General features: G+C 48.1%; 1 protein-coding gene across 4 annotated transcripts in view; it reads left to right on the top strand.

Moving 5' to 3' along the window:
• Positions 1-22,727, top strand: part of LOC144798392 (zinc finger protein 671-like) — a 152,378-nt gene that overhangs the window by 5,226 nt on the left and 124,425 nt on the right. For all 4 annotated transcript variants that reach the window (XM_078669234.1, XM_078669236.1, XM_078669237.1 and 1 more), the window contains exon 2: positions 12,474-12,594. In XM_078669234.1, the coding sequence (XP_078525360.1) occupies positions 12,474-12,594 (121 nt within the window). The remainder of the gene's footprint in view (positions 1-12,473; positions 12,595-22,727) is intronic.

The raw sequence follows: 22,727 nt of genomic DNA, 5'->3' as shown, positions 1-22,727 counted from the left end.
CGGGAGAATTCAGGTAAGAGGGGGAGGACCTTACGGGCCGATCGGAGCAGTCCATAACACACGCCAGCGATCTTCTTGGCGTGTGTCCTAAAGGACAGATCAGGCTCCAGCCAGACCCCCAGGCTCTTAATCTCCTTCTTTGGGTCAGGCGGAGTACCCATACAGTTGGGCCAGCTGCTCGGCGAGAGGGCAAAACTTGAGTGGCCCAAGATCATCAGCTCAGTTTTTGAGCCGTTCAATTTGAGCGATGACCTGGTCATCCAGTCAAACACCTCTCTTAGGCATGAGTGGAGCGTTTCAGGCTGTTTCTCCAGCTGTGTCAGACCCACCACTAGCTGAGTGTCATCCGCGTAGCTTATGGTCTTAAAGCCAAACGGAGACACCACACCCTCCAGGGGTGCCATATACACGTTAAATAACGTGGGGCTCAGAGATGAGCCCTGAGGCACCCCACAGTGAAGTGGAAGGGGAGGAGATTTCGCGTTGCCTTCCCAAACCTCAAAGGTCCGCCCCTCCAAAAAAGAGGCCAGCCATTCCAGGGCCACTCCTGTGACACCTGACTCTGCTAGGCGTTGTGTCAACACTCCATGGTTGACAGTATCGAAGGCCGCACTTAGGTCCAGGAGGATCACTGCCACTGACCCCCCTGTATCCAAAGTGCTTCTGGCCTCCTCTACAACTGCTAGCAGAGCCGTGTCGGTTCCATGACCCGGTCGGAATCCCGTCTGGGAGTCCCTCAACCGGCCATTCTCCTCGAGAAAGTTGGACAGTTGGCGATTAACAAGTTTCTCGGCAACCTTACTAATCCCTGGTAGCAAGGAGATGGGCCTGAAATTGGCTAGGTTCTGTGGATCTAAGCCAGGCTTCTTCAGAAGCGCTTTAACGACTGCGCTCTTCCAGTCCGGCGGTACCGAGCCATGAGCGAAGGAGAGATTGACCAAATCGGTCAAAGGCTCTCCTATCGATGGGGCAGCCTGCTTTAAATACCGCATTGGGACTGGGTCTCGAGGCGAGCCACTCTTCAAGTTCCCGAGGACCTTCAGTACTTCGCCTGAGGTTACGGGGCCAAAAGACGTCAATAGATTTTCCGACAAGCTTAGGTCCTCAGACGGGGTCGGGGTCGCGCCAGGATACCCCGTGGTAATGGAGCGCGCTACAAAAGCTTTTTAAAATAAATAATGGTATCAATTTTATCTTTAAAGTAAGTGGCCAATTCCAGACATTTTTCCTGTGGTCTGTCGTGAACAAGAATGGGATCCGGTGGTTTAAGAAGCTCCTTCATCACTAGAAAGGCTTCCCTGGATGAGGACGCAGCATGGCTCACTCTCTCCCCCAAAAAAGGAGGTCTTTGCAGCGCGTATAGCAAGTTTGTACGTCCTTAATTCCCTACGGTATTTTTCCCTGCTCTCTATCTCCGGGTTCTTCCTCCATAGTCTTTCCGCCCGTTTACAGTTCTTTCTCAGGGTTCTAAGCTCTGGGGAATACCATGGGGCGGACCCCACTCTCTTATCCCTAATAAGCATCTTCTTGAGTGGAAGCACATGGTCCACTGCGTTGGTCAGCCATTTCCTCATCATAGCGTCTGCAGTCACTGGATCCTGACCTTTCTCGGGCTGGGAGCCCTCCAACCGGGCCTTCCAGGCCTCTACTGGGAGCCTTGACCATGCCCTGTCTATTCTAAATTTCCTGGGTGGGAGGGTATCATCTTCCTTTATCTCCCAGTTTGCCATGATCAGTGAGTGGTCAGACCAGGGAAGAACGAGAGGGGGCATGGCTGATAAACCCATCATGTTCGTAAAGAAGGGGTCCAGAAGGTGCCCTTTAACATGTGTGGGCCCGGTGTTTATCAGATTCATCTCCAGGGCAGTCAGCTCGCTCATCAAATTAGTAGCCATAGGGTCAGTTACCTCATCAAAATGGCAGTTGAGATCTCCCAGCAGAATAAAGTTGGCCGAAGCCGAGGCCAGGAGAGTGGTAGTTTCCATAAGCGAAGATGTAAACTCCCCCACACTCCCAGGTGGACGATAAACTAGGAGACCTGTCAGCGTGCAGGTAGGGGAGAATTTAAGGGAGAATTGGCAGCTCTCACAATCTTTCACCCCTGCCTCCCATGCTTTGCAGCCCAGTGATTCCCTATAGATGATGGCCAAGCCCCCCCCCCTCCCTGCGCCTCTGTCAAGATGGTAGATCAGATATCCCGGCGCCAGCGCTGTAACCACGTCCGGACCCGAGGCGTCAGATAGCCAAGTCTCAGTGAGAAACAAGGCATCAACCTTGTGGTCCAGGAGTAGGGAGTTAATCTCCGTAGCGTGGCAGGGAAGGGATCTGCAATTCAGCAGGGCAAGACGACGCAGGGTAGTGGGGGTAGTTGCTCCAAGATGCAGTTGGCAGACTCTGCATCCCCTAAAACGTTTTCCACCTTTAGCAATATAACAACATGTAGCATACTTCGGTGTTCTATAGGAAAAAAGCTCATCCATCGTGTACCTGACCGATGTGGCTTGATGGGGGCTCGAGTCGGGCATAACCACTGGCCCTGGTCCCGTCTGGGCCCAGACGGGCACAGACGGGCTTGACTCTGGCGAAACTCCGGCGCAGGTCCGGCGCGTCCACTGCACGCGTCCGCTGCGCGGAGCCATAAGGGACTATTTTTATAGGGCGACTAGACCGCTCTTCTAATGTGACCCCACCTAAGATGGCCGCCAAAACGGGATCGAGCCCGGGACCTGGTCTAAACAAGCACCCAGGGATCGTGGACCGAGAGAAATGAATTCTCAGCCCAAACGAGGGTAGGAGCGTTCAATTGGAGAATTCTAACTCAATTTTAAAATTATTCCGTTTTTTTAAAGATTCCTGAAATAATTTTTAAAATGTGGTGCAGGTGCAGGGGGGGATCGGACACAAGGGAAAATTCAAATGCAGATAAAACAGGAGCTGAGCGCTCGACTAGCAGCCTCTCAATAATGCTCTATCTCTGGTCTGGTAGCCAAGCCCTCCTCCCATAGGGCGACTAGACCGCTCTTCCAATGTGACCCCACCCAAGATGGCCGCCAAAACGGGATCGAGCCCGGGACCTGGTCTAAACAAGCACCCAGGGATCGTGGACCGAGAGAAATGAAATCTCAGCCCAAACGAGGGTAGGAGCGTTCAACTAGAGAATTCTAACTCAATTTTAAAATTATTCCGTTTTTTTAAAGATTCCTGAAATAATTATTAAAATGTGGTGCAGGTGCAGGGGGGGATCGGACACAAGGGAAAATTCAAATGCAGATAAAACAGGAGCTGAGCGCTCGACTAGCAGCCTCTCAATAATGCTCTATCTCTGGTCTGGTAGCTAAGCCCTCCTTTTATAGGGCGACTAGACCGCTCTTCTAATGTGACCCCACCTAAGATGGCCGCCAAAACGGGATCGAGCCCGGGACCTGGTCTAAACAAGCACCCAGGGATCGTGGACCGAGAGAAATGAATTCTCAGCCCAAACGAGGGTAGGAGCGTTCAATTGGAGAATTCTAACTCAATTTTAAAATTATTCCGTTTTTTTAAAGATTCCTGAAATAATTATTAAAATGTGGTGCAGGTGCAGGGGGGGATCGGACACAAGGGAAAATTCAAATGCAGATAAAACAGGAGCTGAGCGCTCGACTAGCAGCCTCTCAATAATGCTCTATCTCTGGTCTGGTAGCCAAGCCCTCCTCCCATAGGGCGACTAGACCGCTCTTCCAATGTGACCCCACCCAAGATGGCCGCCAAAACGGGATCGAGCCCGGGACCAGGTCTAAACAAGCACCCAGGGATCGTGGACCGAGAGAAATGAATTCTCAGCCCAAACGAGGGTAGGAGCGTTCAACTAGAGAATTCTAACTCAATTTTAAAATTATTCCGTTTTTTTAAAGATTCCTGAAATAATTATTAAAATGTTAAAATGTGGTGCAGGTGCAGGGGGGGATCGGACACAAGGGAAAATTCAAATGCAGATAAAACAGGAGCTGAGCGCTCGACTAGCAGCCTCTCAATAATGCTCATGAGTGACATTTCAATGACTTCAGTGTTCTCATGCGTGACATTTCAGTGGCGTCACTGCTTTCAGTGGCCTCATGCGTGACATTTCAGTGGCGTAACTCTGCTCATGCTTGACATTTTAGTGGCGTCACTGTGCTTATGCGTGATAGTTTAATGACTTCACTGTGCTTTCAATGGTTTTACTGTGCTTATGCGTGACATTTCAGTGACATCAGGGTGTTTATGTGTGACAGTCCATTGCCACTTAATGCCACATTTAGTGCCACTTTTTCGTTATTATAACCAAGCAGCACCATTCATCTAGTGGTTAAAATATCAGAATTTGTCTCGTTTTATATGCTCGAGAAATGGCCATTTAACAGATGCTCGTCCCTGAATTCCTAATATAAGGCCACTGGCCTGCTAACCTATTTTAATTTGAGTGTACCGGAAATACCCATGGCACCCATACATTAAATAATTTGTTAATTCTAGTGCCCAGTCAGCCTCTACTGCCAGCTTTCAACTGCTGCTCTGTGCTGAAACAGGGTTAGCTCCGCAATGTTTTGTAATGGTGTGTTATGTGTGTTTGTGTGGCACACAACTCATTCAGGACAGTATCCTAGTACTGATACAGGAGCTGTATGGGACGAGCCAGGGTCATAGCCAAGGGAAGAGCCAGGACTTAAGTTTCTTGCGGAATTCAAGAACTCAGGAGGCGGCTCTGATGTGCAGGTCAGGTCGCTCAAGTCTTTAGGAGAAGGCACGATTGCCCAATGGGTTTCTTTGTAGTGGAGGTGTGTGCGCGAATAGAAGTTTGGCTGAGTGGTGGTGTCTGGTACGTTTGTGGAAGTTTATGTAGTTGTTGAGGTACGTGGGGCCTACGTTGTGTTGTGTAAGGCTTTGTATGTGTGGGTGACAAGTTTGAAGAGAGCTCATTTGTGGATTGGAAGCAAGTAGAGCTATTTGAGTTGTGTTGTAATGTGAATGAGGGGTGGGAGGTTGATAGTGAACCTGGACTCAGAGTTTTGTGTAGCCTGGAGCAGTGCTTAATTTGTTAAAATTAGAAGTGCAGGTGCTCAAATGTTTGTCGGAGGCCACACCTAATTTTCTAGCCAGCCATTTGTTGAGTGACTGAGTGAGACCGGACCACCACGCAGAAACGAAACCAAAAGCAACCCACACTAGACTGCAGCACTCTCCGCAAACCACAGTGCAGCCCAGTTCCCACACTTGACTGCAAAACCTGGCATGCAGCACTGGCTAGAACACCCTCCACAGACCAGGCTGCAGCACCCACCACAGACCAGGCTTCAGCATCCTCCACACACCAGTCTACTACTACTACATCAAAAACCACACACACTGGGCTGCACTGCAGCACCCTGGCCTCCACACACCGTGATGATTTGAAGCAAACTCCACACACACAGGGCTGTGTCCAAACTGCATTTCGTCATGGGGAACGGCCCGAGAAGGGAAGAGTCAAGTCAAGTGAAGTAATTCGTGTGCGGCCGGCGCTGTGCGCCATTTTTGACTAGACTACTACTACTACTACTACTACTACAAGTACAAGTACAACACCGGCTGCCTGCCCCGCCCTTGGCTTTACACTACTGTGGGCGCCGCGGTGGCTACTAGGCCAGGGCAGGCAGGCACTGGCTGGGCGGCACTGGCAGGACTGGCTGGCACTCAGTGAATCTGGATCGCGTAGTACTAGTAGTAATCATATCCATAATCAAGGTTATGTGGGGCCAACGGAGGCTAGCTGTCCCGCCGGGCCGCCGCCCGCCAGTACCGGCTTCACGCCACCGTGACCTCCACACTCCAAAATTAAAAGCAGCGTTGGTTTTTATGGCAATGAATGGTGGCATATTGATATCGCCAGTAGCACTAGCAGCTACAAGTACAGTACAGTACTACTACTAAAGTAAGTTAGTACTTAACTAAACTTACCATTACCTGTGGTGGCTCGGCCGGCAGGGACTCACTCGGGACAGCGGGAGGCGAGGAAGGCAGGACACACTCGCACCGGCTTCATGTGCACGCAGTCTTACGGCCTTTTTTTAGGTCGAGGACCGAGAAGGCTGCGCTTGCGCAGTCTCCGGGAGGAGAATTAATGCTTCTTAGTAGGGCTGTAGAACCCGCCTCCCTGACCAGTCTCTCCTCCATTGGCTGGCTTCCTAAACGGAGGCCAGCCATTGGAGGAGAGAGCCGTCACTCCGAATTAGCCCCGTCTTTTTCGGATTTGAGGGCGTCATTTTTGCTGTTCTTTAGACAGTGACGTCATCCGTCACTCAGAACAGCAAAACCACGCCCCCGAATCTGAAATTCTTCGGGCTTTGCGGCCGCCATTTTTTTTTTCTCGTCTGGGGAGGATCGTCTTGTTTTAATTTGGAGGGGCCTTCCGGAAAAGCCAAAGTGGCTCTCACGTGAATGCACTGACTGTGAATCTTCCAGTTCTAATGGACACAAGCACAATGCACACAGCTGCAGAAAATCATTGAGTGCTATCTGTCTTATTCTAGTGTCCATTTAAAGTGGCGGCACCTTTAGATTATGATATTATTGTATTCCCAGCAGCAGCGCCAGTCAATACCTAACGTTATTTGGCCTTAATGAGCGGCGTGAAGGCCCGTAATGTTGTTAGCACATGAATGTTCTGCCTGCTGCCTCCGCCAATGTCCCGGTCGGCACTTCCGGAAACCAGAGAGCTTAGAGCCATTGCATTTCAAGGAATCTGATTGGCTGTCCTGCTCCCACTATCCCAATGGCTTTAACGATCAGAACTTCTGTTCAGATTCATTAAAGCTAAAAGGGCTTGGGTGTCAAATAAAAGTAGAAAGGGGTAGTTGTTGCTTGTGCTAGTTGTTTTTTGTGCTACCCATAGGTTCCTCTTTGGTCCTGGTACTTCTCTACCACTGGTCTCAGAAATCATGAGGGCAGCGTCAGAAAAGAAAGTAAACAAACTTCTAAGAATTCTGTTTAGGTACTCTAAACTCCACCCATTGCCCCCTCTAGCCTTTAAGTTTAGGAGGAGTCAGTAGTTGTCGAGGGGTCAGGCTGTGATAAGTGGGCAAACGTATGATGTAACAAGGGTCACAGTGTGCTTGAAGTCACTTGCGCTAATTTGTTGGAGTAAATTTGCATACCCAGGGCTTATTTCTGTTTCCTGATTTTGGAATGAAATTCCCTAAGGAAGGCCTACTCTGGGGTTGTACAGTGCCTAGATGACCACAGGTGTTGTTGTTACCATGGTAATGGGTGTTAATTCATTGTTTCCTTGGCATGGTGTCATTACTGGCCACGCCAGAACGTCCGCTACTATAACAAGCATTGCTAAAGCAATGCTTTAGGTCGAGACCTAAAAACACGTCAAACACCCAACACCGACCAGCAACTAGGGCGAAAGTGGTCTTTGATTGTTGAACATCTTTGAGAGATGTTGAGACGAACTCTAATTTTGAGTGACCCGCCCTGTTGATTGTGAAGATATTTTACGTTTTTTTTTTTTTTTACACAGAATCACTAAACTTAGAACTGCAAATGATTTTCTACTGTCACTGCACTCCTATACTTCTTGAAGTCCTGCGCATTTGCAAGGACACAGCTGCAGTGCTGGGAAAAGACCTGTTGCCACTCTACAAAATCTCTACACCAGCAGCACGTCAGGATACATGGTTTGCTGCCCCATCGCACTTAAACCAGACCAGGCCCCCGGGGAGCCACGCGCGGTGCACAGACCCAGACAGGGTGGAAAAATAGCCCGGGTGCAAGGTGCGAGCTGCAGCGCCACACAAAAGCTTTATTGTTCAGGCTCGGCTGGACCGACGGAAGTGTTGTTTATGTCAAAAGCCAGTCATTCCTACACCCCCCGCTTAACGGCTGTCTATCGTGCATTCAGTACTGTACATGCACACTGAGCTTTGTCCATGTAGCGCTGTGCAGGCACCAACCTATCCATCTAGCGCTGTACTTTCACTCTGAGTTCGATCATAGCGCTGTACATGCACTCTGAGCTTTATCTGTATAGCGCTGCGCATGCACTCTGAGCTTTATCTGTATAGCGCTGTGCATGCATCCTGAGCTTTATCTGTATAGCGCTGTGCATGCACTCTGAGCTTTATCTGTATAACGCCGTACATGCACTCTGAGCTTTATCTGTATAGCGCTGTGCATGCACTCTGAGCTTTATCTGTATAACGCCGTACATGCACTCTGAGCTTTATCTGTATAGCGCTGTGCATGCATCCTGAGCTTTATCTGTATAGCGCTGCGCATGCACTCTGAGCTTTATCTTTTTTTTAAAAAAAAAGTCATGAGCAATGCCAATAGCTCTCCCTTTAATAATGCTGAGACCATTGCATTGTAAATGCTTGTTTTCTTTACTGATTAGGCCTGCCTGGTGCGTGCTGCTTAATTCCGTTAATTTTCTGGGGCAAGGTGGTCCAGTCTCTTTATAGCACTGAAACAAGCATGCACTCTTCTGTTCTTTAGTCCTTACTAGCAAGCAGTATGCGCTGGTTTATTCACTGTTTGTTCAGTAATTAAAAGCACTGTTCTGTTCTTTAAGCAATATACGTGAGTATTCATTTGTTTCACTTAGTACTGAAAACGAACCTGCAGTTAAGTATTCTGTTACAAAATGCTGCACAGCCCACCCCTACCTACCAAAATCCAGCCCAAACTAGTGTCCTCCGGCCCGCGGCCTACGCCTACCACAGGCAAGTGAGTGGCTAAGGCTGTCGCGACGCGCAGTCCGGTGCCGCCATTAACCATATGATGAATGATGATCATGACTCTCTTCAATCTGGGGGCAGGGCTCAGGGCAAGTGTCCCACACAGCAGCACTGTTTACCGCCGGCGCCGGCTGACTCACTCTCTGTGATGTGAAAAACTAAACACGATGCGATGCGGCTGCACAAGGCTTGAGGAGTTAAGTGTTAGTACTAGCAAGTGTACAGAAAGTTAAATTTTAAAAAATGAGGTGCACGGTGCCCCTCGTGCGCGCAGCCAGCAGATGCGTGTACAGAGTCACACTGTACACCCAGCCCTGTCAATTAAGTGCCGGTGCTAAGCACCGGCAAGCACCGGCATAAATTAAGCCCTGGCCTGGAGTGTTCTGGTCAGTTGAGCCTTAATTCCAGCTCTGAGTGCATTGCCGTAGTCCACCTAGCTCGAGATGAGTGCTTGGATGATGTTTCTACGAGGGGTCTGAAACCGGATTGAGTGAGGTCGAAGAGGTAGTTGTCAGTGAGATAGGTGGCTAGGCATTTGTTTATCATCCTTCTCATTACTTCTAACGCGTAGGGTATCCAGGAGATAAGTCGGTAGTTGTCTAGCATCTAACAGTCTGCTGAGTATTTCTTGAGGATTAGGAGTGCAGTGGCATTTTTTCCAGGCATCATAGTAGGTGGCTGTGATGATTGATTCATACATGATCGGGTCGAGGACTGCTCTAATGGGATCCATGAGGCCAGTGGTCAGAGGGTGCGCTTGAGTGTATGATTTGCATAGTCGTTGGGGTTTCTTGAGTGGTGATGGTGGGCTAACTGATCAGGGTTGGTCTCTGGGTGTTTGTAGAGATGGACATGAGGTCTGGGAGGGCGAGGAGTCCATATGGGGCTCAGAATATTCGTAGATGTTGGTGATCTTGCTACTGAAAAACAGGGACAGCTAGGTGCAGTGGTCCTGAAGGGTGCTACGATGGTGGCGCTTGCTGTTGGAGAGATGAAGTCTTTCACTATGGTAAAAGTTTACTTGGTGCCATTGGTGCTGCTTTCGATGGGATCGGTGAGAACAGAGCGTTTGGTTATTCTGATTTGCTGAGGTTGGATTTGTAGGAGCTCTTGTCCGTATTCTGATTTTGTCTTCTACTGCTTACGAGTTGCTTGCAGTGGCATTTGATGAACCTGAGTTCTTCTGTGTACCACCTTGCTTATGGTCTTATTCTTTGTTGGCTTTGAGAGTGGCCAGGGTATCTGCCCAGCCGGTGATCCAAGCATTGAATTTAGAGATGGATTCTGAGAGGTTTCAGTGGCGTTAGAGTACAGAACACTAGGATCATTCTGTGGTCTTGTTCCAGTTCTTTTGTGAATATTTATTGATAGTTTCTGCAGTTGTGTGGGATGGCTGTGCTGAAGTTGATGAGGTTGTCTATTGTGATGTTGCTGAAGCTGGTGACTATGGGATCCAGTATGTGTCTGGCGGTGTGTGTGGGGCCTTCCCCTCACTGGGCTAGTCCGACCTCGGACAAGTCCTCAAGGAGCTTGGTCCTCTTGTGATGAGTGAAGTCTCCCAGGTCGTAAATTGGGTTCAGAGGAGAATAAAGGCGCTGGGGTAGAAGAGCGGGGTGACTTAAGTCTGCAGTGGGGCTGCCGAAGTTGCCACATGGTCGCGGAAAACATGCAAGGGGCTGGAACGCCAACCCTCCTTTAACCATTAAAAGCAACCCTTTTCATTATTTTCTTCCCTTTTCTGGCCCTTCCTAAATAGGGTGCTATAACCCTGAAGTGACCTTAGCCCGTCTCAGTGACCGGTGAATTGTATGTGAGAATGATGTGTTGCCTGCTGTTTCCTGTGCTCGTAGAGTAAAATACTGAATTGAAGGGTAATTCATCCTTAGCTCACGGGAGGTGTGAGGATTTCTATGCATTGAGGATTAAGGATTTCTTCACCACACCTCTGGAATCATTTTGGACAGCAAACTGAACTACAAGTGTCCTACATGAGCCCTGGTGTTTTTGATGCCTTTTGTAGAGGAGTGCCCCACCACCTGCAAGGGTCAAGTTTTCTATAGCGCTGGCCAGACCCGAGGGTATCGGAGCGCTTTACAGTGGATTTGGAGAGGACAGGTATAGAACAATATAACAAAGATAGATTGATACATGTTCAAAGATTAACAAAATTGTCTGGCGCCTGCAGGGCGACTTTGAGGTAGCACCTTTGAGGTAGTCAGAGTTGGAGGGTGTGCTGTTGAGGTAGAGTTCCGGAAATTGCACGGTTGAGGTAGAGGATTTTTAGACGGCTCTTGAATTCTGGAAAGGAAGGGGTAGTTCTGATGTCCACAGGGATGGAGTTCCAAATTTTAGGAGCGTTGCCAGCAAAAGAGCGGGCTGCAGTTTTTGTTTCCGGGTTTTCAGGGGGATGAGTAGGAGGGAGTTTGAACTTCTGAGACTTCTGGATTGGCCGGCTTTCATTGAGCTTGAAGGCTAAGTATTCCGGTTTCCCTGTGTGCAAGGCTTTGTGTGTAAGGCAGGCCGTTCTGCAGCTCGCGCGCATTTCCACTGGGAGCCATTTTAAGTCTCTGAGTGCGGGAGATATGTGGTTGAATTTCTTTGCACCGGAGACCATTCTGGCAGCTGCATTGAGGGTCGTTTTGAGTGGCACTAGGTGGGATAGGGCTGTGCCTGATAGGGTTGCGATCCCATAGTCCAGTCTGGATAGCACCAGTGCTTGGGTGGCTTGTTTGAGATCTCTCTGCGGAATGTGTGGTTTAATTTTGTTGAGGAGCTTCAGATTGAGGAGGGCGCTCTTAGCGGAGTTCTTGATGTGGTTCGTCATTGATAGTTTGTGATCAAGGGTGATTCTAAGTGATTTTACCGAGTTAGTCAGAGTGAGATTTCCTTTCAGAGCATTGATAGCTTTCACCCATTCAATGATTTGTGGGTTGTCCTCCTTGTTAGAGATGAGGAGGATCTTGGTTTTTTCTTGATTGAGTTTAAGGTGGTTCGTCGCTAGCCAGTCTTGGACTTCTTTGAGAGTGTTGTTGAGTCTAAGAATGTCGTTAAAGGAGGAGGTTTCTATGTAGATCTGTGTGTCATCTGCATAGAGATGGAAATGTTGGAGCTGAGAAATGCTGGTCCTCTTCAACACATTCACATACTAGTCCCAGGGCAGTGCAGGGGTGTGGCACTCCAATAGCCTCTATGGGAACAAACTTGGAATTGGATGTCGACCTGGGTGTAAGAGAACAGGCACCATCGTCCGGTATTGACCAAAGCTGCTCAAAGCCCAGTGAGGGTGCTTAGAAGGAGCGTCCACTCTCACTTCAGTACAACTCCCCCTGTCTTGGAGCATCTCCTGTCTTTCTAAGATATCTTTTTCTAAGACGTCTCTCACTCAACATCTCAATTTCTCTCTTCACTCTCTCTGCTTATTTCACTCGCTAAGTCTCTGCCTCTCTCCTTCTGCCTTTCACCCACTGCATATAGCTCTTTCTTTCTCTAGTCTCAAGTAACTTCAGTGTCTCTGCATCTACTCTCCTGTTTTGTTTCTCTCGTCTGGAAGATCCTGAACACAACTGACCAGTAACAACTGCTCTGCTAATGAACAGAGCAGAGGAGCTGAGTTTGTTTATTCATTAATCAGAGAAGGAACAATCTTTGCTGAATGGTTTCTTGCTCTGTGATTGATTAGTCTTCTCTGATTGGTGTTACTGGGAAAGTGATTGAACCTTTTCTGTCCTTGCACAGGTCGCATTCCACGACGCCTCCGCCTATTTCTCCAAAGAGGAGTGGAAGCTGTTACACGACTGGCAGAAGGAACTTTACAGGAATGTGATGAAGGAAATCCACCAGGCTCTGATTTCGCTTGGTAAGATGCTATGCTTTATCTTTTGTTACATTTAGTTTTTATAATCTAGGAACTGCAAGAGTGAGCAATCCTGAGGAGGGAACCGGCACTGCCTATAACATCTAATGGGTTGTGAAGGAAACATTTGATTAGTGGGCAACGATATTAGTGATTCCTGTTTTGTGATGGCAAACTTGTGGTGAGACTAGAAGCACCCAGGGAAAATAGATTAAAACCAGTAGGCCATTCAGATGATACTTAATCTCTCCTGGTTAGTGATGTCAGCAAGAAGTCCAGAAGAACCAGAGGACGGAGACAGATAAACATGAACCATAGACCAGAGTTGTAAGATGGAAATTTCACCCCTCAAAATATTGAGGAAACATATCCAAAGACTTGCTAAATTGTTCATTGAGATTTGTGTGGATTCTATTTCTTGGTTCAAAAAATGATTTGCTCTCCAGACACAAGATTTACAAGTTCTCTTTGTGAATCAGAGAACCACTGCCTGCTCCCTCTTATGTTTTCACAAATGGGAAACCTTTTTTTTAAAGCAGCCCGTGCCCTTAATGGACATGTGGTTTAAAAATGTTCTCTGTTTTGGAAAGTTAATGCAAGGACTAAGGTCTGCGGTGCTTCTCGAGCCTCCATCCCTGGTTTGGGTGCCAGTCACAGGGGTATCGCACACGGCAGCTTGCCTGATTAGTATTCATTATGCCGATTGTTTATAAATCCCCTGTGAATGGGCAATTTGAAGCGCAACCTATTAGTACAAAGGGGACTTCACAACTTGCATTCTCATTCACAAACCAATCGTTGTGCCTTAGTCCCTGTCAGCCCAAACAAATGAATACATGATTGCATAGCATGTGTATTTGTAAAGCGCACATTCACTGGCTGGGAATCTTGGCCCGGAATAAGAGATTTGTATTGTTACCCTGCTCATTAGCAGTCGTTTTATTGACTTCGGAAGGGTGAACAGCTGAGTGGACCTGCCATGTTTTGAACTTGTGACCATGAATTCAGACTTCTGAAGTAGATGCCAGATCTGGAGTCTCTACGAATGGCAAAAAAAGGAAAGGTGTCTCGACGTGAGACTCCAATTAAGGCCCAAAACAGACAGCGCTTCTTCCATCCCCTTTAATCCAGTTTCTCTGACAGATAATCACCTGATGTGTCTGGACATTCAGTATCACGCGTCTGTCAGGTGACTGTAGGGCTAAGCAGGTTGAACCCGGGCCGAACAAGGTGGACACGGACCCGTGGAGCATCAGAAGGTCAAAGTGAACACATCTCTGCTAATCCTCAATCTCCTTCTTCACATTATTGTATTGTATTTACATTTATAATTTGCTTACTACCCCTGACGAGGCATCAAAACGCTTTATTGGCAAGCAGCACTCTACTCCAGAACCCATAAAGGATTAGGGGTGAATTAGTATAGTGAAATATGAAAGTAATGTGAGTGGTGGATATGGTATTCAGTTATTTGTATAGAGAAGGGTAGCGGAGGGATAGAAGAGGGGAAAAAGGTTTGCATTTATATAGTGCTTGCAACCGCTGATGAGGTGTTGAATCGCTTTTGTCGGCGAGTAGCACACTGCTCTGGAACACATAAAGGATTAGTGGTGAATTAGTGTAGTGAAATATGACGTTTGAGCAGTGGACATGTTAGTCTGTGTTTTTAATTGAAAAGGATTGTGGAGGGATAGAAGAGTGAAGGATTTAAATTTTTTTTGAGGTCATAGCATTAGTCGGAGGGTTGGGATGAGTAAAAAGGGATGTGGAATGTGGAGGGGAAGAGTCAGAGGGAAGAGTTTAAAAAGGCTTGTTTTGGGGGATCGGTATAGTAATGATTCTCACCGATGAGAGCTGACGTTGTCCCCTTTAGTTGCTACTCGAGATTCGTTTTACGTAAGAATTGCAATCTATGAGTAGCTTGAGAAACGTCAGACCCACAGTGCAACTGAGGTTCTAGAGACTGGTGTCGCCACCGGGTGGTTAGAGCTCGACTTCAACCCCTATCAGTCCCTTAAGGTTTGGCATCAGGATAGGCCAGAGTACGAAGTAGAGACAGACCAAAGGGGTTCACTATAAAGGAGTGTGCAGACCCGGGAAGGCAATGCATGTGCACAACAGCAGAGAAATGGAACCAAAGGGAAATGAAGACAGAAAAAGACCGGCAGGGAGAAGGACCAGTGCACAGTAGTAGAGAGTGCGACATACGTAGAGTAGTGAATAAGCAGAAGAGCTAGGAGAGAGTGAATGCAACCACTGCTGTTGAAAATGCCCCTTTTTGACATAGTCTCCCCCAGTTTTTGCCTGGTAAATGATGTGATTTCGACTGAAAGTGCACTGGGTTCCTGCTAACCAGGTCCCCAGTGCCAAAGCACTTACCCAGAACTGTACAATTTGTCCAGCAATTGGCAAAACCTTTAGCACCCTTTAGGTCCCTAGTAAATGGTACCCTAGTATATAGGGCCTGAGGTACTAAAGAGAGCCCCTAATGGCTGCAGCATTAATTGTGCCACCCTAAGGGACCGCTCACCGAGCACATGCAGGAGTGGCCATTGCAGGCTGTGTGTCTTGGTGCAGAAAAGAGTGAAAATACGACATGTCACACATGCCTGTGTATGAAGGTAGGACGCACACCTCTTCTTGCAAAGTTTTTAAGTTGTACTTTTTAAACCATTTTAATCCTTAGGTGCGTGCAATTTTCCATAGTGCTGTGCCCTAAGCACAAAGGTACTAACTTCATCAGAGGTGGGACTGTCTCTAGTCCCCGGAAAAACACAGCAAAACGCCACTTTGGGCTGTACCTATTTACGAACATTTTTAACTTATTCCACATTTATCCCTAGTAATCCAAAACAATTATCATCAGTATTCCGAATCTTCCATCCACTGACAAGAAAACGCACTTCGTGTACACGTTAATTTCCAAGTTTCTACTATTCTCATGGTGTCACTCGGACTTTGACCAAGAATATGACGAAAAACGTGAATTCATTTCAGGCAATATTTATTGTCACATAACCCAATGCATTTCGGGCATCCAGCCCTTCTTCGGGGGTCACTGTAAGTTATAAAAAAAGCAACAAGATTACCAAGCTGTTTGTCCCTGTGAATACATTTTACATTGTCTAAACATGTCCGACCTTAATTTATCTTTTACTTCTCCTAAGAAAGACATCCCAATTTTTTTTCTAAACAAATATACACATGTTAACCCAAAAAGTACAGCCTCAGACTCAAACCCCTATTATTTGCACATTGTTACATGCTGTTTTTTGTCAGATTATTGGCTATATGTTCATTGTATATAACACAGAGTTTATACTGTTCATAAAACATGAGTTCACGTACTTTGTCTGAGTATTGCAATAAGTTGACACTGAGTTTGAAAAGAAGGGCATATATCTTTAGGGCAAGTGGGGGCTCAGCGCGCTATTGCAGCATGTAACAATGTGCAAATAATAGGGGTTTGAGTCTGAGGCTGTACTTTTTGGGTTAACATGTGTATATTTGTTTAGAAAAAAAATTGGGATGTCTTTCTTAGGAGAAGTAAAAGATAAATTAAGGTCGAACATGTTTAGACAATGTAAAATGTATTCACAGGGACAAACAGCTTGGTAATCTTGTTGCTTTTTTTATAACTTACAGTGACCCCCGAAGAAGGGCTGGATGCCCGAAATGCATTGGGTTATGTGACAATAAATATTGCCTGAAATGAATTCACGTTTTTCGTCATATTCTTGGTCAAAGTCCGAGTGACACCATGAGAATAGTAGAAACTTGGAAATTAACGTGTACACGAAGTGCGTTTTCTTGTCAGTGGAAGATTCGGAATACTGATGATAATTGTTTTGGATTACTAGGGATAAATGTGGAATAAGTTAAAAATGTTCGTAAATAGGTACAGCCCAAAGTGGCGTTTTGCTGTGCTTTTCCGGGGACTGGAGACAGTCCCACCTCTGATAACACATGCCTGTGTGCCATGTCCCGTACCACTGCATTTAATATTTGTAAGTCACCCCTGCAGCAGGCCTGACAACCCTTAGGCAGGGTGAGGGCAAACCTGCATAAGCACATACGCCCTGTGCTGGTCAGTCCTATTATTGCCAGTACAAGTGACCATGGAAACCATTTTAAAATGTGTTGGGCACTGGTGAACATGAGTTCCCCAGCCACATTGAAAATTGGGATGTTTGATATCAAACATCTCGTATTGTTAACCCCACACTGATGCCAGTGTCAAATTTACCAATACATGCAATGTAGGTGCCCCTGCTAACCTACAAGCCTCTGGTGTCCTTGCTGACTGGTTTCTGCCAGCCTGCCCCCTGAGATGCTGCTCTGACCTCCTAGGGTGAGAGCCCTGGCTCTCAGGAGGCCCAGAACAAAAGCCTGTCCAGGAAGAGGGTGTAACTCCCCCTCTGACAGGATGACCTTCTGATTAGCCTCCTTCGGCCAACGATCTTCAAAGAAGTTGACATCTTTTAATGCAAATCTGGCTTCCCTCAAAGGAGAGGAAGCCACCCCCCTGTCCAGAGCCCCCTGGGACCCTGGATAGGTGGGACAATTATCTAGTCGGGTAGGTGTGCCCCTTCCAGGCTAGTACCAACCCTAAGGTGGGCTACTGTCAGGTGGAGAATATTTTTCAGAAGTAGCCATCTTTGTGACAACATACTTAAGAATTCTGGTACAGGGTTATGCCCACTTCCCACAGTAAGTGGTCATATGGGGGGGGTGTAGTGACCCAAAGTGTCATTAGCCCATTGGCTACTACCCTACACTCCCCTAATGCCCCTTGGTTTAGTATTTAGGGGAGTCCCTGACACCAGAGAAGCAGACATGATGACCTAAAAAGAGAGAGGACACTGAAGAGTCGCAAAAGGAGAGAGGACAGAAGAAGCAACTGACCTGGTACTAACCCCGCCGGCCTGTTTGCATCCCTCGTCGAAAACTGTGCCAAAGTCGACTCGTCCTGCAGCTGTTAACAGAGTAGACTGTGCAAGTACACCTGGACTCATCACCATTTCTACTCGTGCTACTCTGGTTGAAACTCGCACGGAAACGCTGCTCAGACCCTCTTACGTGTGATTTATAAATAGCTACTTTCAACTTTTTATAAAGTTTCCCTCTTAGCAGTTATGGTTACTCTCACCTCTGCCTTGTTGTGAGCGCTGCCTAACTGGTCCACCGCAAGCATTTCCTGCTCGATTGTTGCGGAGGGAGGCAGGCTCCTATACACTTCCGGTCTCCCGGAGTGGAGGGACTATCGTGCAATCAGCGGTCTAATGTTCTCACTAGTACTGCTACTTAACTCGTGTGTATGCGGACGCGCAGCAGGCACACTGCTGGCATGCCAAAGGCAAGCCCGTCCGAGCCCGGACTGTGCCCGGCGCACTGCACTCTGGCTGTTTTGATAGAGAACAATCCACTAGTCTTACCTACTCTATGGAAGCCTTGTTAAAGCAGAGAAATAGGGAGAATTATTGCTCTTGTACTATCTTTACCTCTGAGAGTGGGTATGAGCACTCGCATTGTACATGTACCTCCTGTGGCTACTCTGTGCCCCTATGCCTAACTCCTCCCAGGCCGTACAGGCTTGGTAAACTTACTTACAACCCTGCTAACTCTAGCACTGGAAAAATAGAGAGATAACGTGGTCTACTGCTAAAGCTTGCTCCCTTATCAAACATAAGTTGGAGTTTGCTACCTTTGTAGCTGAAGTTGAACCCGACTGGGTCTTCATCACCGAAACTCGGGCTAATAGAGCCTCAGGACCCGATCTAGTCGATGCTATTCCGGCTAACTATTTTATTCAGAGGGTAGACAGAGTGGGACGAATGGAGGGGGGCCTGGCGAATGTTTTAAAATCACAGTTTAATTGCTTGGTAGATTCAGGCTTCCACCTACAAACCTGTGAAACTATTCATTTAAAACGTATTATCTCAGCCACTTGCTCATTCGGGGTACTGCTGATTTACAGACCCCTAGGTCCTAGACCACTGCCCCTCAATGAACTTAAACTTCTTCTAGAACCTTTTGTAGCGGAGAACTGGTTGATCATTCCTGGTGATTTTAATTTTCTCATAGAAGAGATGGACCAGCCGGAGATTTCACAAGCCTTTTGTGACCAGCAAGTAACCTTTTTTCACTCTAAGATCATGGATATCTACACAGGTTTTGATTACAACCTTATTCTGTCCTGTCACTCAATACTCTCCAGCTGGCCTACTGCAATAGCACATGGGATGCCATCTGGCTCAAGCATTGAGGCCAAAGGTCTCTCAGTTTATTTTATTTTATTTAGCTCAGTTACTTAAAACCATTGCTACAAAATATCTCATTGCATATCATCATTTTTTTAAAATAATAAAACCAATTTGCTAAAAAAAAATTGTTAAAAGTCAATACAAACAAATTTGTTTTTGCAATACATTGGTAAAATAAGCAGTTAATTAGAAGCGTCCGATTTTTCCTTGTCAGCTATAGTAATAATCTGTCTAGGCAATTTCTTCTTCACGTGTTTAATATTTTTTACAAAGCGGCAGTTAAGCTGCTTGTCCTCTGGTGCAAAGCACGCCAGCACAGCCTGTTTCCGTGTGCAGATACATCTCTGATTAAAAAGTGGTTTTAAAAGCTGTTTCCTTTCCTATGTTAGTTCTTTACACGTACAGAGAAGGTGCAGCATATCTTCTTGCGATATACCGCACAGGCAACAGGTGGGATCAGATGAGTTTTTCAGCCAATGTGGAAAGTGCTTTATGCATGCAAATAGGCCTAATCTGTATTTTAAAATTTAAATTTTTGTATATTTGGCAAACACCAAAGCTAGACAAAGGTCTCTCAGTATTCTCTACTCTCTCGCCCCAACTGGTCGACAAAATCTTATGAAAACCCATGCATGATCACCACTAGAAAGCTGCCCACCAGCAGTACTCCATATGGTAGCCAACATCATAGCAGAGCCACTCTTGTAAATGTATGAATAACGTGATCCTATCCGGATCCTATCCCTGTAGCTGAAAGCAAGCCATCATCAGGCCTCTTCTAAAAAAAACGAATCTAGACCCCAGGGATTGTAAGAACTACCGCCCCATCTCCTTGCTCCCGGTCCCTGCAAAGATTTTGGAGATGCACCTCAACATCCAGTTGATGGAAACTGCGGAACAGCAACTCTGGCTGAATGACTCCCAGTTTGGCTTCAGAAAACCATGGGACAGAAACTGCCCTAATATCAGCCACCGACTACATCAGGCGTACGGTGGATGCAGGACAGGGGGTGGTGCTAATACTCCTGGATCTGTCAGCACCATTCAATACCATCTCGCCCACACTGCTGCTGGACAGACTCCAGGGTCTTGGCATGTCTCATCAAGCACTACCCCTCCTGTCCTCTTTTCTTATTGAAAGATTGAAAGCCCTGTGGCAGAGGGCAGAGGGCTCGCGCGCTGAGCGCAGAATTTTTTAAACCTATCTTCCTCATTGCTGCTGAATACGAGCAGCCCTACACCTTGCCCGTCCCGCTGAGTACGAGCGGCGGACGGTAACTTTCATTTTAATTCACTCCCCTCCTATCCCGCCCTCCTGACTCCTCCCACCTACCGCGTCATAGCCTATTTAGGCTCCGCCCACTTTCCTCCGTGCAAAGACTGAAGCCCTGTGGCAGAGGGCAGAGGGCTCGCGCGCTGAGCGCAGAATTTTTTTAAACCTATCTTCCTCATTGCTGCTGAATACGAGCAGCCCTACACCTTGCCCGTCCCGCTGAGTACGAGCGGCGGACGGTAACTTTAATTTTAATTCACTCCCCTCCTATCCCGCCCTCCTGACTCCTCCCACCTACCGCGTCATAGCCTATTTAGGCTCTGCCCACTTTCCTCCGTGCAAAGACTGAAGCCCTGTGGCAGAGGGCAGAGGGCTCGCGCGCTGAGCGCAGAATTTTTTTAAACCTATCTTCCTCATTGCTGCTGAATACGAGCAGCCCTACACCTTGCCCGTCCCGCTGAGTACGAGCGGCGGACGGTAACTTTAATTTTAATTCACTCCCCTCCTATCCCGCCCTCCTGACTCCTCCCACCTACCGCGTCATAGCCTATTTAGGCTCCGCCCACTTTCCTCCGTGCAAAGACTGAAGCCCTGTGGCAGAGGGCAGAGGGCTCGCGCGCTGAGCGCAGAATTTTTTTAAACCTATCTTCCTCATTGCTGCTGAATACGAGCAGCCCTACACCTTGCCCGTCCCGCTGAGTACGAGCGGCGGACGGTAATTTAATTTTAATTCACTCCCCTCCTATCCCGCCCTCCTGACTCCTCCCACCTACCGCGTCATAGCCTATTTAGGCTCCGCCCACTTTCCTCCGTGCAAAGACTGAAGCCCTGTGGCAGAGGGCAGAGGGCTCGCGCGCTGAGCGCAGAATTTTTTTAAACCTATCTTCCTCATTGCTGCTGAATACGAGCAGCCCTACACCTTGCCCGTCCCGCTCAGTACGAGCGGCGGACGGTAACTTTAATTTTAATTCACTCCCCTCCTATCCCGCCCTCCTGACTCCTCCCACCTACCGCATCATAGCCTATTTAGGCTCCGCCCACTTTCCTCCGTGCAAAGACTGAAGCCCTGTGGCAGAGGGCAGAGGGCTCGCGCGCTGAGCGCAGAATTTTTTTAAACCTATCTTCCTTATTGCTGCTGAATACGAGCAGCCCTACACCTTGCCCGTCCCGCTGAGTACGAGCGGCGGACGGTAACTTTAATTTTAATTCACTCCCCTCCTATCCCGCCCTCCTGACTCCTTCCACCTACCGCGTCATAGCCTATTTAGGCTCCGCCCACTTTCCTCCGTGCAAAGACTGAAGCCCTGTGGCAGAGGGCAGAGGGCTCGCGCGCTGAGCGCAGAATTTTTTTAAACCTATCTTCCTCATTGCTGCTGAATACGAGCAGCCCTACACCTTGCCCGTCCCGCTGAGTACGAGCGGCGGACGGTAACTTTAATTTTAATTCACTCCCCTCCTATCCCGCCCTCCTGACTCCTCCCACCTACCGCGTCATAGCCTATTTAGGCTCCGCCCACTTGCCTCTGTGCAAAGACTGAAGCCCTGTGGCAGAGGGCAGAGGGCTCGCGCGCTGAGCGCAGAATTTTTTTAAACCTATCTTCCTCATTGCTGCTGAATACGAGCAGCCCTACACCTTGCCCGTCCCGCTGAGTACGAGCGGCGGACGGTAACTTTAATTTTAATTCACTCCCCTCCTATCCCGCCCTCCTGACTCCTCCCACCTACCGCGTCATAGCCTATTTAGGCTCCGCCCACTTTCCTCCGTGCAAAGACTGAAGCCCTGTGGCAGAGGGCAGAGGGCTCGCGCGCTGAGCGCAGAATTTTTTTAAACCTATCTTCCTCATTGCTGCTGAATACGAGCAGCCCTACACCTTGCCCGTCCCGCTGAGTACGAGCGGCGGACGGTAACTTTAATTTTAATTCACTCCCCTCCTATCCCGCCCTCCTGACTCCTCCCACCTACCGCGTCATAGCCTATTTAGGCTCCGCCCACTTTCCTCCGTGCAAAGACTGAAGCCCTGTGGCAGAGGGCAGAGGGCTCAGCGCAGAATTTTTTTAAACCTATCTTCCTCATTGCTGCTGAATACGAGCAGCCCTACACCTTGCCTGTCCCGCTGAGTACGAGCGGCGGACGGTAACTTTAATTTTAATTCACTCCCCTCCTATCCCGCCCTCCTGACTCCTCCCACCTACCGCGTCATAGCCTATTTAGGCTCTGCCCACTTTCCTCCGTGCAAAGACTGAAGCCCTGTGGCAGAGCGCAGAGGGCTCGCGCGCTGAGCGCAGAATGTTTTTAAACCTATCTTCCTCATTGCTGCTGAATACGAGCAGCCCTACACCTTGCCCGTCCCGCTGAGTACGAGCGGCGGACGGTAACTTTAATTTTAATTCACTCCCCTCCTATCCCGCCCTCCTGACTCCTCCCACCTACGGCGTCATAGCCTATTTAGGCTCAGGCTCCGCCCACTTTCCTCCGTGCAAAGACTGAAGCCCTGTGGCAGAGGGCAGAGGGCTCGCGCGCTGAGCGCAGAATTTTTTTAAACCTATCTTCCTCATTGCTGCTGAATACGAGCAGCCCTACACCTTGCCCGTCCCGCTGA

Source organism: Lissotriton helveticus, chromosome 12 (genome assembly GCF_964261635.1).
Source record: "Lissotriton helveticus chromosome 12, aLisHel1.1, whole genome shotgun sequence".
Taxonomy (NCBI): domain Eukaryota; kingdom Metazoa; phylum Chordata; class Amphibia; order Caudata; family Salamandridae; genus Lissotriton; species Lissotriton helveticus.
This window is presented reverse-complemented; position numbering and strand designations above follow the sequence as displayed.